General features: G+C 40.7%; 1 protein-coding gene across 1 annotated transcript in view; it reads right to left on the bottom strand.

The window, feature by feature from the left end:
- Positions 1 to 12,626: 12,626 nt before the first annotated feature.
- LOC116318427 (zinc finger protein 99-like) overlaps positions 12,627 to 14,608 on the bottom strand; it is a 29,976-nt gene continuing 27,994 nt past the window's right edge. The window contains exon 3 of the mRNA XM_039617747.1: positions 12,627 to 14,093. Within this exon, the coding sequence (XP_039473681.1) occupies positions 13,539 to 14,093 (555 nt within the window). The 3' untranslated portion in view covers positions 12,627 to 13,538. The remainder of the gene's footprint in view (positions 14,094 to 14,608) is intronic.

Raw genomic sequence — 14,608 nt, 5'->3', positions numbered from 1 at the left:
ATTTTCATTTGCTCTGTTTTCTTCATCTTTTCAGTCTTCTCTTCCAAGATTGCTCCAAGCATGGCAAATATGAGAGTCAGTGCCTTCAAGCAGACACATCACACTGTTCTTCACCAGCATGCATGTTGCATCACGTGCTTTCTTTCATACTGCTGGACTCATCAGTCGTCGTCAGTGTTACTGCTTTCGCTTGCACTGCTTTTTTAGCTTCAGTTAATTCTCCAAGTCCACGATGTTCTGTCAGTCTTCATCAGGAAATTGACTGTCCTTGACTGTCCTTTGAGTTTCTTCTCAGTTTCAGGGACAAAGTGAGAGATCAAGCTGCACAAGTTCGAGCCAAAGACTGGCTTATTTTCTCCCAATTCTGTTAATCTATTGTTCTGCCGCTGTACTCAAGGTCCCAACGTTGAGAGAAGTCCACCTGTATTGGCACACTAAAGCATATAATTAGTATCATATTCATTTTTTATCTTAAAACCTCCATTTTGCTTCATCTGCCTAGAGTTAACTCGTCTGTCTCTCTTCTCTAGGTGCGTCACCGTGAGTTTCCCTTTTATGGGCATGCATTTCCTGTCCCAAACACACACACACGGTTTCCTGTTTCTGCAGCCTCTGCAGAGACTTCCTGCAGGCAACAGGCAGACTCTGTCTCCCTTTGAATTTCACAGTCTACAAACAATCAGTAATTCTACTAAATCTTGATTTAAAAACAATACACCTTCATTTCACTCACGCACTTTTAAATAGAGCTCTTTCCAACATCAGGACAACTAACACTTCTCCACACACATCACCCTTCTTTAGGTCAGTTTGTAGCGTATACACTTATGTGTTTTCAATCAGAAAAATAAACTCAACCTCTCATAACATCACTCATGCGTTTCTTGAATTAAAGCACTTTCAAACTTTAAACATCCTATTTTACATCACAAAAGAAATATATTTCACACTCCTTTATTTCATACACACTTTTAAACGTTCTAACCTCTTTCGGACGCCATGAATCGTCTCACACACACTGCCTTTTCTCTCACTCAGACAAATCATGCAGAGTCACTCAAATCAAATACTGACAGCATTCACACGGTTAAAGTCACTCAAAATACACTTTCCTATGCGTATTTTGGACATGCCTTCCATAATCAGAAAGAGCAAGTCAAAAGAAAAAGAAACTGAAACCTCTCATCATTCTCACAGCTTCTCACCACACACACATAACTGAAAAAATAAAACACACCAGCATTTATGGCTCAAGATATATACATCTATCAAAATTCAGTCAATTACTATACATCCACACTAATATATTCAAACTGTATTTATACTCTCGTAATAAGCAAAACCAGCCTCTTAATTACAGGCATTTAGCAACATTTTCAAACAATAGTTACAAAGCTCAATACTCTCGAAACTGAAAGCAACACCCTTCATGCGCGTCACCGCTGCTCATTTACATTCTCACACACACACCATCAGTGCACATCCGGCTGTGCACTGGTGGCACAGAGACTGATCTCCCACAAAGATCTCATATTTTATATTACACAGAGACGTCTTTTAATTACAACTGCACAGATTTTTTAGGCCTTTTCAACTCCTATGTAATTTCGATAAATTTAACATAACGGCTCCAACCGATAAGTCCCAGACTTTTTGTGCTCAATTCACCAGGGCAGTCCCAGACTGTCCTGTCCAGATTTCTAAACCTAACTCAATTTGCCAGCATGCCCAATCAAGCGCAAAAATAGGAGACTCTAACTCCTAGCAATTTTGGAGATTCCCAAGTCCTCCCCCGCTGTCGACGGTACTATCCCTACTCTTCAGGGTAGGTCAAGGGTCAGCGTCCTGCCCAGGCGCAAGCGTTACCAAGGAGAAAAGTGCGCTTCTTAACAGACGCCGCTGTCGTTCTAGAAGAATTTAGAATAATTTGAAACAACAATCTAAGCCCAAAACAGGATTAGGATTGAGGCAGGTCTCCCGTTGTGGACATAGGGGACTCTAACCCACAAAAATGACCATCACACGTAGACCAAATGACCAACGGGACTCTAACCCACACAATGACCAAATTCCCTATCATTCTAAGTTCACTTAGCAGTCCAACTGCTTTCTCTTTTCATTCCTTTATTCTCATTACTCAGCACTGTCACTTATACTTCATTATCATTACTTCAACCGGTAAACTTCATGAAAACTTCACCAAAATCAAAACAGACATTCACCAGTAATTTCAGTGAGTAGACTTTAATTTGTCATATTCAATTTGGCACACTTTGGAAAATTCAACAGGTATGTGCCTTACCTTTGGATAAGCCGGCTTGTCTCTCACTTTCAACCACTGACTCGTATCTGCCCGTCTAATCACCACGGACCCCCTCTCACCGGACGATGCCCCCAAATGTTAAGGTTCAGAATATTGAGGGGAAATCCAAAAATAACCACAGATCCAGCCGGGTGCAAATTAGACGGCATTTTAATGAATACACATATGCGGAGCCAATACTGTTCAGATTCAGTATTGAACTGCTTTACAATAGTCAGACAAAGGCTTTATAGAGGTGAGAATTGTACCACCCCCTCTTCTGTTGCCAGGCAGACTTAATATAGCATACGTCAACTCAAAACCACAATGACTTTTAACATAGTTTAAAACAGAACATCATCTTCGCGTCGAAGCCAGGTGCTTCCTGTCTCCATCCTGCCCAGGCTTATCTTCTGGAACATCAGGTCCACGTTCTGCACAAAATGTCACTCATGCAGGCACAACTTTGCAGTCGCATGCAAAACATAATTAAACTTTTACCTACTCAAAGGAGTCTATCTAATATGTGTGTGTGCGCACGCATGGGGCGTGCGTGCGTGCTGTGTACTACTGTGCGTGTGTCATGACCTCTCTCACTATATGTGTCTGTATGTGTGTCTCGCCCTTAAATGCTCTCACATCTCACCCGTTGCACTTCTGACCTTTCACCAGAACAGAGGCTCATCCTTACATATAATAACCTAACTGGAACTATATATGTAATCTACTGAATAAATGTTTTAATCAAAAGCCTCTACTAAAAGCTTAATACAGTTTCATATCCTACTCACAGTACTTGCATTCAGAGTCTGCTTTCAGTTTCACTTCTGCAGGAGCATGCCTTGCAGACGTGTTTCCTGTCCCTGCTCTTTGAGTGCTTCACCCACTGAAGACTTCAGTATAAGAATATAAAAACATTCAAAAGCCTTTAAAATTATAGTTTCAACTCAACAATTTAAAGTGGTTCTTCTGGACTTGTAATAAAGACTAATATAATACCCATATATTTGAACATCTGAATGCATCTGCATGCAACATCACTATTAATAATGAAATGGTAATGATGATTATACTAATAGCAGCAAATAATAGCAGTAAAATATTTCTCCTCTTGACACCTTCAGAAGAAAAAGAGTGAACATCAATAGAGACTCCGCAGTTCATGTCGATGGACCACATTTGGTGATAGCCAATACTCCAGTAAAACATAAAGAACAATTGGAAGAACTGATACAAGCTGCCCAAGGGAACTGGCAGCGATGATATGCAAAGGACATCAAAAGAACCAAACGTGGAAGGCAAAAAGAAATGAGGATGTTTAAGGCAAAAGAGGAAAGGATGATATCAAGGATAAATGGTCACTCTGGCAGGGGAATTGCTACCGTCACTGACAGAAGATGATATCAAAACAATGCAAAAAGAGGCAGGAGCCTACGAGATCAATTAATGGAATGGCAAAAGGAGCAACACAGAACAGTGGACTCTGGAGAGCACATGATGGGAGTTTAGTTGAGTATTTTGTTAACTATTGTTAAAAAGCACATGATCCTTCACTTGAGAGTAGAAAATAGATTAAGAAGAACATGGAAGGTCTGTAAGTGGTGCTGACACATGGGAGATATGGTGGAAACCCATGTGACAGAAAGCAACACATTTAATGAACCCAACCCAAAGCAACTGTACCAGTGTTTCAAAGGGAAGTTTCCGATACTGGATGTCCCCTTTAAGGACATCAAAATGGATTTTACAGATACGAGGAGCTGACCAGAGGACAACAAGAATACCAATATCTTTTTGTAATGGTGGACAGATTCACCAAATGGAAAGAAGACACGACCCAGTCATAAAATGGCTGAAAATGACTTATTAAGCCCAATTCGGGGTAATCCTTTCTGTGAAGACATATGGCTGCTCTCACAGATAGGTCGAGTGCAGTAAACTTGTAATTCCAACTGCCAAAGAAAATTAAATCTTTTTAAATGACAGATATTTCCCTTCTGCTTACTTGAGAAGAAATGGAACATTACACTGCATGAGAAAACTCAGGCCTGGGCAGCCATGAGAAAGTCCGGACCTTATGCTGATTGTCTACCTGCAGGTGATGAAAACGTAGCAGATATTTTTTTACTTTAACCAGTGACAGTCTAACAACCCTAGGAGGTTTTGGCAATGCATAAAGTCTTTCTCTACCAGTTCTTATTCCTCAGAGCACTCAATTATTGACTCCTCTCCTGTGTCAGACAAAAATGAAATGCTCAATTGTTTTAACAAACATTTTATTTATGGCTCGTGCTCTTTGTTTAAAACAGTTTCTGATGGTAAACCTCTTGGAATAAACTCTGCTTATAATTCTGTTAATATTATTTTTTCTTTTACACCTTTCATGGTAGAAAAGGCATGTAAGGCCTTGAAGAGCCTTGACACTGAAAAGTCAGCCAGTCCTGACAATCTTTCTCATTTCTTCTTCTGACTGGCTGCAAATATCATAGCTGATCTCATTTCTTATATTTATATTTTTTATCATTCTATACAACAGAACACATTACCAGACATGTAGAAGTGTAACTTTGTACTACTGAAAGGTGGTGATTCACCCATGGTTAATAATACAGGCCAATTGCGAAACTTTGTGTCTTAGCTGAGGTTCTTGAAAGGCTTGTAAATAACGTAGAAGTTATCTAGCTGAAAATATTATTTTGTCTCGCATGCAGTCTGGTTTTAGGAAACTGCACAGTACTGTAAATGCTTCCCTAAAAGTTCTCGGTGATGTCTATGAAGCCCTGGACACAAAGAGCTACTGTGCAGCTCTTTTTATTGAACTATCAAAGACCTTTGACACTGTTGACCGTGGCATTTTATGTCAGTGATTACTGGAAACAGGCCTTTCAGACCAAACAGTTGGCTGGTTCTCTAACTATCCTTTGGACTTAAGTTGTGCAGCTTAATGGTCTCTGTCTTTCAGTCTGAAATGGAGTGCCATAGGGTTCTGTCCATTGGCCTACTTAATTTAGGCAAGGCAAGTTTATTTATATAGCACAATTCAACAACAAGGTGATTCAAAGTGCTTTACAGAGACATTCAAAAACAAACAAATAAAAAGCATGATTTAAAATTGAGAAAAAAAAGAAGGAACAGTAGATATAATCAGTAGTTAAAATGTAAGTTTTGAAATTTAAGCTTAAAAGTAAAACAGTGTGAATTTGGTGCTTTATTCAAATGCAACTGAGAACAGATGAGTCTTCGGCAGTGTCCGGCAGCCTCGCCTCTGTCAGTACGCCCCAGGGTGGCTGTGGCTACAATGTAGCTTGCCATCACCAGTGTGTGAATGTGTGTGTGAATGGGTGGATGACTGATTGTGTAAAGTGCTTTGGGGTCCTTAGGGACTAGTAAAGCGCTATACAAATACAGGCCATTTACCATTCAACCTGGATTTAAATAAACTGAGTGTTTCAGCTGATCTGAGGCTTTCTGGGAGTTTGTTCCAGATATATGGAGCATAAAAGCTGAATGCAGCTTCTCCGTGTCCGGTTCTGACTCTGGGAACTGATAAAAAAACGGATCCAGATGACCTGAGGGATCTGGAAGGTTCATATTGGGTCAGGAGGTCACTGATGTATTTTGGTCCTAAGCCATTAAGAGCTTTATAGACCAGCATCGGAACTTTAAAGTCTATCCTCTGATAGACAGGCAGCCAGTGTGATAGTGATGGGTCGGTCGCGAACGAAATGGCTCTTAGAGCCTTCAAAATATACGCTGTTCAATAGTCGACCTTAATCTTACAGAGAATGTGATGATTTTGTGGATAATTAAAGTCAGTCATATATCCACAAACACAACAAGCTGAAAGTCAGTGATGCTGCTCGGTTTGCAGTCCTGAATATGACGGCACAAGCAGGATTCACTGCACTGTTAATGTTAGCTATGTTATATTGCTGCCTCTGTTCGGTGGTGTCGAGCCAAACGGACTTTAACGTGTGTTTGAACGAGCTGACGGTTCACTCGTTAAGCTGAAAGAAAGATGCTTTAATCACAGGAGTCACACATGTGTCCACTGCACCATCTGGAACTCTTCTTGTTTAGCACTCGTAATAACACAAACACTAAATCCTCCTTCTCTTGTGCTGTTTTGTAGCAGTGTGTACACCTGAGACTGTCACCTGTCTGTCTGTCCTGCACTCTCTCTCTGTTTCTTTCTCTCTGATTGTGGAATAAAAGTTTGAACATGTATTTATAAGTTACACTTGTGTTTGAATCCTGCAGCTTATCACACATTTGATTTCCATGTGTGACGACTGCAAGTGTCCAGAGTGAGGACAGACTGAGGGACCCACTGCTGCACATCATCTGTGAGGCTTTGCACCCTGATGATCCACCAGGACACACTCAGCAGTGTGTGAGGAAGAGGAGGAGGAAGAGCCAGCAGCAGCTGACAGATGGAGAGAATAGACAGACTGTTCCCTGTTTGTGAAGGACTGCTAGGAAAGTTTAACATAACTAATTGTCTGTCCTGAATCAGTCTTATTAGGTAATGTTCAAATAATGTTATCATCCCAGTGTTTTCAGTGTGGGAGAAAGTACTCAGGGCCTTCAAGTTACACACTATGAAAGGCAGCAACAAGTTTAATATTCAGAAACCTAAAGTATGTATCAGCAGCAGAATGGAGCTAAAAATAAATGTTTGTTTCAGTTCTATGAAGCTTTGAGTGTTTTGGATTAGTAGCACTGCTGTGTTTGTTGCATCATATTGCTGTAATTGTTTATATGCTTTATATATTCTGAGGTAAGTTGATCTATAGTGTTACATCATATTCTATAAGGATGTTATGTGTTTGTAGACTTTCTGCCCAGTTTGACCCATTTAGCAGAAGTCAGCCTGTTTAAGGCTCTGATATCTATTCTGTATGACTTAAAGCAGTTATGACATGGTCTGATTTTCTCACCCAATAAAGGAATATTTCATATATCAGTCTGATCTTCATTCTATCAGAAACAGTTATCACAGCTCGTACATTTGCTTTTTACACATATATGTAAGCATTGACCATATCCTTAAAGCAAGTGTCTTGTAGTGGAACGAGACAAATTATGAGGGACATTTCTAAAAGGAAAAAAATCCCACAAACCTTAAAGTGCACTTGAAAAGCTCACACAAGAAGGCTAAGCTAGCTTACCTGGAGAAGGTAAGGGAGCACGCCCAACCCTCATCCCCAGAAACAGAAGCTAACCCCAGGCAAGGCAGCGTGATGCATCCCGAGACAACAGGACTGGGATATCTACATAACTGTGTGAGTCAGTTGCCTTAACACCCGGTGCTGCAAGAGTTAATAGTCTCATTAGGGCCAAGATATACATTTTATAGTTGCCTGGTATCAATGGTTGTTCATCTGCCTTTATTTATTTATTTAAAGAACCCATAGGTGGGAATGTGAGTTGTCTGTCCCTGCGACAGACAGGCGACCTGTCCAGGGTGCAGGGTATGGTAGCTGGAATAGCAACATACCCAAGGATAAGCAGAAGAGAATGACTGATATGATGAAACTGGGATTTTGTTACACTTAATTATTGCAAACACAACTAAATCTATAACTGAAACTAATCAAAACTAAACTGAAACTAAGGAGTTTCAAAAAAATAAAAACTAAACTAAACTAGCAAACAATTGGTAAAAACTAATTAAAACTGATATAAAATTGAAAATCTGAAGTCAAAACTAAATAAAAATAAAAACTAATGAAAATTGCAAAACTATTAAAACCATGGTCCTGAGGGTTGTCCACATGGATGTTAAAATCCCCAACAATAATTACACAGTCGAAATCAACACAGATCACAGACAGCAGTTCACTGAGGTCATTAAAAAAGTCTGTGCAGTATTTGGGAGGCCTGTAAACATTAAGAAACACAACTTTGGATGGGGCCTTCAGCTGTAAAGCCACATATTCCAAAGACTGAAAACTTCCAGGAGATAGCTGCTTACATTGAAATGTTTCATTAAATAAGACAGCAACCCCTCCTCCTCTCCTGCTCACCCTGGCCTCACTGATAAAACTGTAGTTAGGAGGGGTCGACTCGATGAGAACAGCTCCACTGTTACTTTGGTCCAGCCAAGTTTCAGTTAAAAACATAAAATCAAGGCTGTGCTCGGTGATTAAATCATTAATTAAAAATGTTTTCCCAGCTAAAGATCTAACATTTAATAAAACCAACTTAAGTGTTTTAGAGGTATTATTTGCCCCCTCGTGTTTGGGAGCAGTCTGTGGCACACAAGGTATGTTTACTATATTTAAAGATCTTTTAGAGTGCAGCTCTCTGTGTTTTGACCAGGCCACATGTCTCCTTCTGTCCCCTAAAAGTACAGAAATTTTAAAACCTTCTAATAAACAGGGTCCCAGCTTCTCCTGGGAAAAGTCACCACTGCCATAATCCTCGCAGCCTGGACCCTCCACACATCATACATCAGACTGCGGAGACAGAGCAACAAGGTGGTAAGGAGGAACTAACGGAGGCAGCGCTCGGCAATGTAACTTTGATTGGTCTGTTGAGGGCGGGGCTTGGTAGCAAACCTTTGACCGCTCTTGTGGGGGGTTTATGGGGTACAAAAAGAGATTGGGCCGGGGGGTAGATCTGAGCCCAGCATTGACCCGCTCCATCATCTCCTCAGTGAATTTCAGGTGTGGGGAGGAGGGAGAAAGGGAGGGGGAGGAGGGTGATGGCCTGTCAGGGGTTTGGGGGACTGGGGAAGGTCGTGGTCCCTGGTCCTGGTCGTTGGTGTTGTTGAGAGAGTTGGAGGCAAATAGGGACCCCTCTTCTTGCCTCTGATGTCTCTCTTTTCTGAAGCTGTTCCTGGTGTTCTGGGAACACGAAATTAAGTGCCAAACCATCCTACCTTTGTGAATGTGACCTACAAGCATACTTTATCAGCTAAATTTAAGTGGCAAACCATCCTACCTTTGTGAATATGAGCTAGAAGCATAATTTTACAGCTAGAATTCAGTGGCAAATCATCTTACCTTTGTTAATAAGAGCTAGAAACTTACTCTGACGGGTAAAATTAACTGCCAAACCATCCTGCCTTTGTGAATGTGACCTTCAAGCATACTTTAACGGGTAAAATGAAGTGGCAAACCGTCCTGGCTTTATGAATATGAGCTACACGCATACTGTGATGGGCAAAGTTAAGTGGCAAACCGTCATACCTACTTAAATTTTTGCTGGAATTACTCTGTGACAACAGTAATGTGCATAAACTACTTACGGTAGGACGTTTTGCCAAAGTAGGATGGTTTGTCAGAACACCGGGTGGGGGCAGATGAAGCTCCTCCTCAAGATTTCTGCTGGGCTTTGTCTGTTCTTCCAGTACTGTTTGTTCCTCTTTAACCCCTTGTTTTTCTCAGCCTTGGCACCAAGCACAGATAGATGACGTATGAAATAAAACAGGTTGGAGGGGAACAGTTTCAACCGTGACTTGTTAAAATTAAATCCATTTGCTTTAAACAGATGCCTGTGTTCCCAAAAAATATTAAAATTGTTGATAAAATGCACTGGGTGGTCAGCACATGCTGATATAAGCCATTTATTCAGTGCAAACAACCTGGTGAATCTCTCGTCTCCTCCTCTGACAGGCGGTACAGGTCCACTGATGAATACAGCTGCATTTAGAGAGTTTACAGTATTCAATAATCCAGTAAAGTCCTGTTTCAGAATCTCTGACTGTTGTTTGGACACATTGTTTGACCCTGTATGCAGAACAATGTTTGTCACAGTTGGATATTCATCTGCAACTTGAAGAATTCTCTCCTTCACGTTGTTGACCATATCCTTAAGCTGGGCATAAACTGTGCGATTTTTTCAGTCGCATTATTCAGCTTCTGCTCAAACTGCATGATTGACTCGCAGGGGTTATAAGTTCGTAAGTCACGATGCAGGGTCTCACACTATACGGCCTGATGCTCTGATGTGACCTGAGTGCTCACACTGTGCGTCCAGAAATTCTGTTGCTCGCTCTCCCTCTCTGTCTTTCACTCACACACACACACCACCACCATCAACTTTGCTAAATTGCTAATGAAAAACATAGGGTCAGGCAGCTGTGATTGAGCAGCAGTGTAAATCCAACTATTTTCACGGTTGTTGTGGTTGTGATAATTTTGTGAGGCCACATCGAAAAGGATCGGATGAGCTTTCCAAAGTTCTACAAGTGCCTCCATCGCTTGTGTCCAGATCACACGCTGCACTACCGTGCTACTCCTCTTTTTCACCGACATGTATGTGTTTGCGCGTGCACAGCGTGAGCGGCTGTGGTGAAATCCTCACGACCAAGCGATTGATGATTGGGAGCTGGTCGTGAGGTGTTAATTGCTTCTTGTTACCCCACATATACTACACGATGCGCGACGCACGATGAAGGCAAAAATCGGGCCGATCATCAAAACGATCGAACGCCTCAAAAATCGGCTCACAAATGGGCCAAAGATTGCACAGTGTAAGCGCAGCATTAGGAAAGCAGAGGACTTTAGTGTTCTTACCGCACATCCTTTGTACATCCTTTATGGCAGAGTCACCCACAATCAGAGTCTCAGGCTTAGCCTTTAGCTTTCCCTGTGGCCTTTTACTTTCCAACAGATTTTCAGTCCTTACTACTTTTAGATCGATGGTTGTCTGATAGAGATCCAGGGTCCTTTGATAGTGGAGCAAATCTGTTCTGCAGTTTCACACTGAGTTGTTTTGGAGGTTTGTTGTTAACCTTCCTATTCACGGTTGTCCAGTCCTGTTTCCTCCCGTATACAGGGGTAGAAGAGCTTCTCTGTCACGTAGGAAGTGAAGGCCAGTTGGTTTCAGAGATTTCAGCTCGCTGTGCCCTGCCTGTGATACGTCCTCCCCCTTCCAGGAGACATGATTTATGTCTTTTGCACCAAGACAGCCCAAGGGGGGATTATCGCTTGAGGATTTATTATAATGCACAGTCTACTTTCTTGGTCATGTTATCTGTGCTCCTTAGCTGTGTACTAGCTTGCTCATCGCCATTGTTTTGAATCAAAGGCAAGGTTGTTTCATTTCCACACGGTCCATTTACCTCCACGTTTACTTCTAAGTAATAATTTTTTGTCTCCAGTACTGCAATCTTCTGCAGGAGGCTGTGGTAGTCATCTGTGGAGAGGGAAGGCATCTTGTTGCTAGTTAGCCTAGTGGTTAGCACCTTTCCAGGCTATTGAGGCCGGTTGGTGCCCAGACGCTATAAATCAGCCTTCAGCTGTGTGTAGGCCACAGACACACGCAACGCTGAAGATAAGGTAACTATAAAAATGTTGATGTTTCTGTTAAGAACACTTTAGTCCTAATGATCTGTAAGTGTCCAGAAGCTATCACAGGTAAGCTCATATGGAAAAAAGGGAAAAAAATCAGCATAAAAATCAATAAAAGAAGCAAAGCATGTAAAGAGCAAAGAGAGGAAGTCCCCACACTCACCAAAGGGGGGTGAAACATTACTATTAATGGGACGTGTGGGACAAAATGTAGATGCATCTGTTCATTTGTATGCAGATGATACAATTATTTATTGTTGTGATCGTACCATCAACATGTTTTTCAAACAATTACAGCAAGCTTTTCACAGTATTCAGTCTCAGCTTGGTCAATTCAGACTGGTTTTAAATGCAGAAAAAAGTCATGTGGGAGATCGTGGCGCAAGAGTTGGTTTGTCTTGTAATCGGAAGGTTGCCGGTTCAGACAGTCTCTGTCGTTGTGTCCTTGGGCAAGACACTTCACCTACCGCCTACTGCTGTTGGCCAGAGGGTCCGATGGCGCGATATGGCAGCCTTGCTTCTGTCAGTCTGCCCCAGGGCAGCTGTGGTTACATCTGTAGCTTGCCTTCGCCAGTGTGTGAATGTGAGAGTGAATGAATAGTGGAATTGTAAAGCGCTATATAAATGCAATCCATTATTATTATTATTATTTATGTCATCTCAAACAGAAAGAGAGTGCCTGCAGTGCTTCCTTCTCTTGTATCTGCTCAAGGTATTTGTATAGAAACAGTGGCCTCATACAAATACCTATGTATTGTGATTGATGACAATCTTTCCTTTAAACCACACATTGACCATCTATTAAATAAACCGAGAAACTAATGTTCCTCTTTCACAGAAAGGAAAAAGCTTGTAGCTGCCACTTTTTTTTGTTAACCGTTAAGACACCCTCTGTAAACTTTTGTCCTTATTTTCCTTGATGCTCATTTCGGAATTTTTAGTAAATTGCAGGAACCCCCAAGTCTCCTCCTCTGATAAACCTCCACCTGTACCACTGAAAACAGTTAATTTGAACATGAAATCATGGCTCAAACTACTTGTTGTCAGACCATTTCTTTATTTTTTACATCAAACTGTTTTATAAAATAAACTTTACACGGAGTTAATCAAATATAACAAATGCTTTAACAGTATCACTGTTTCACAATACAAACTAGACCCAACAAGAAAACAGCTGCAAAACATGCAGCTCAAAATGCATTGACTAAACAACACGTGGATTTAAAGGATACAGTAAAGACACTAAAGTGAAAGGAGGACCCAAAAGCAGAGGTTTGATAGAATTTAAATTAAGTACAAATTGTCTTTGTGATCGTTTCAATGGTCCTGATATGTGCTGCACATCAGCTAACCTTAACAATTCTTTGCTGCCACTGTGAATAAGAATGTGTTCTTTGCCTGATTAAATAAAAATTACACTCACTGCTCAATCTTCTGGTACAAACTAGTACTACATGGAAGTACAGCCCATTGCCAGTTTAGCTTGAGATTCTTTTTTCTGGACATTAAGTCAAAGGAGCTTTTGTTTCAAAGCTGGTTGACAATTAAGTTTGTATTGGGTGCTGTAAGAGCAACTAGTGTGAAATTATTTGCGGTTTTGGGAGAAAGGGATTTAAGATTAAAGTTTGAAAAGATAACACATAAAATTACAATAAAACAAGGTGGGTTTTAAAAGAGAGCATCAACATTTATCAAAGAAAAATTAAGTAGATCTATATATCCATAATTGCAACTTCTAAATTTAAGATTCAGGATTATTCATTGCAGGTCCAAATCAGAGCTACCTCATCCAAGTGTGACATCAGCTGACACTCTTTTTATAGGAGAATCCAGCTGAACTCTGTAGAGCCTGATCTCGAGATTTTAAGTCTGACCCTGAAACCTGAAGGGGATCTTTCTTTTTCTTCAGATTCATTGTGATCCATTGATTTCAGTCATGCATGATCATGCTGATGTTTGCACAGAGAAGATAATGAAGTGAACGTTTTTGCACATTGGTAACAGTGAAACTGTTTATTTGCAGCGTGGGATCGTTTGTGTGCAGAGTATGAACTGAGATTCTTGAAGGTCTTGTCACACTGGTCACAGCTGAAGTTCCCTTCAATGTGTGTAAGTTCATGAACATTACGATGGCCTGAAAGTGAGAAGCTTTTGTCACAGTGTCTGCACTTATATGGTTTCTCTCCTGTGTGGACTCTTTTATGCTCTTTAAGCTGATTTGCAGTGAAGAAAGATGAACCACACTGGTCACAGATGTGCTTTTTAACGCCACTGTGATAAACATAATGTTTTTTTAATTCACTTGATGTGGGGAAGCCTTTCCCACACTCTTTGCAGTAATTCATGTTGTCTCCAGTGTGTCTACGTTGATGTAGTTTTAGGCTATCTGGATGATTGAAAGTTTTTCCACAAAGGTCACAATGAAACGCTTTCCCACCACCACAGCGACGACAGGGTTGAGAAGTGGATCCATCTGTGTCGCTCTGTTTCTAAACAAAGACACAAAGACAGTGTAAGTTATGACAATATTAAAACATCTGTTTCATATTCTATGCAAAATCAGCTGTTCACGGCAATATTTTTTAATCGATTTGATGGTCGCTGTAGAGGCTATATCAATCTCTTGAAGTTCTCTCTTCCTCTTTTATTTAACCTCCTAAGACACTCTTTCATAGCATGCATTTTCAATTTCTCTTTGCTATTTGTGCTGATTGGGACCTAAAGAATGCAAAAACAAAGAATTACCTAATTATTTCTTTTATCTGACTTTTGTTTCTGAGAAAAATGAGATCCACATAGGAGGACATGATAGAAAAGTGGCAGTATAGTGTACTTTAAGTTGATATCAGGCCTTTGTAGAGCAAATGTTTTTTTAATTTTGGTGTACACAATCCAAATTGTGATGTCCAGGTTGTATGAGGTTAAAATAACCACACTATGGATGGACAAATAAATGTTTTTATGCGTACTTTCGTTAGCAAAACCACTGTTAGTGAAACCATTG

The sequence above is a fragment of the Oreochromis aureus genome, linkage group 9, assembly GCF_013358895.1.
Source record: "Oreochromis aureus strain Israel breed Guangdong linkage group 9, ZZ_aureus, whole genome shotgun sequence".
Taxonomy (NCBI): domain Eukaryota; kingdom Metazoa; phylum Chordata; class Actinopteri; order Cichliformes; family Cichlidae; genus Oreochromis; species Oreochromis aureus.
Note: the sequence above shows the minus strand (reverse complement) of the source record. Positions and strands in the feature narration are given on the sequence as shown.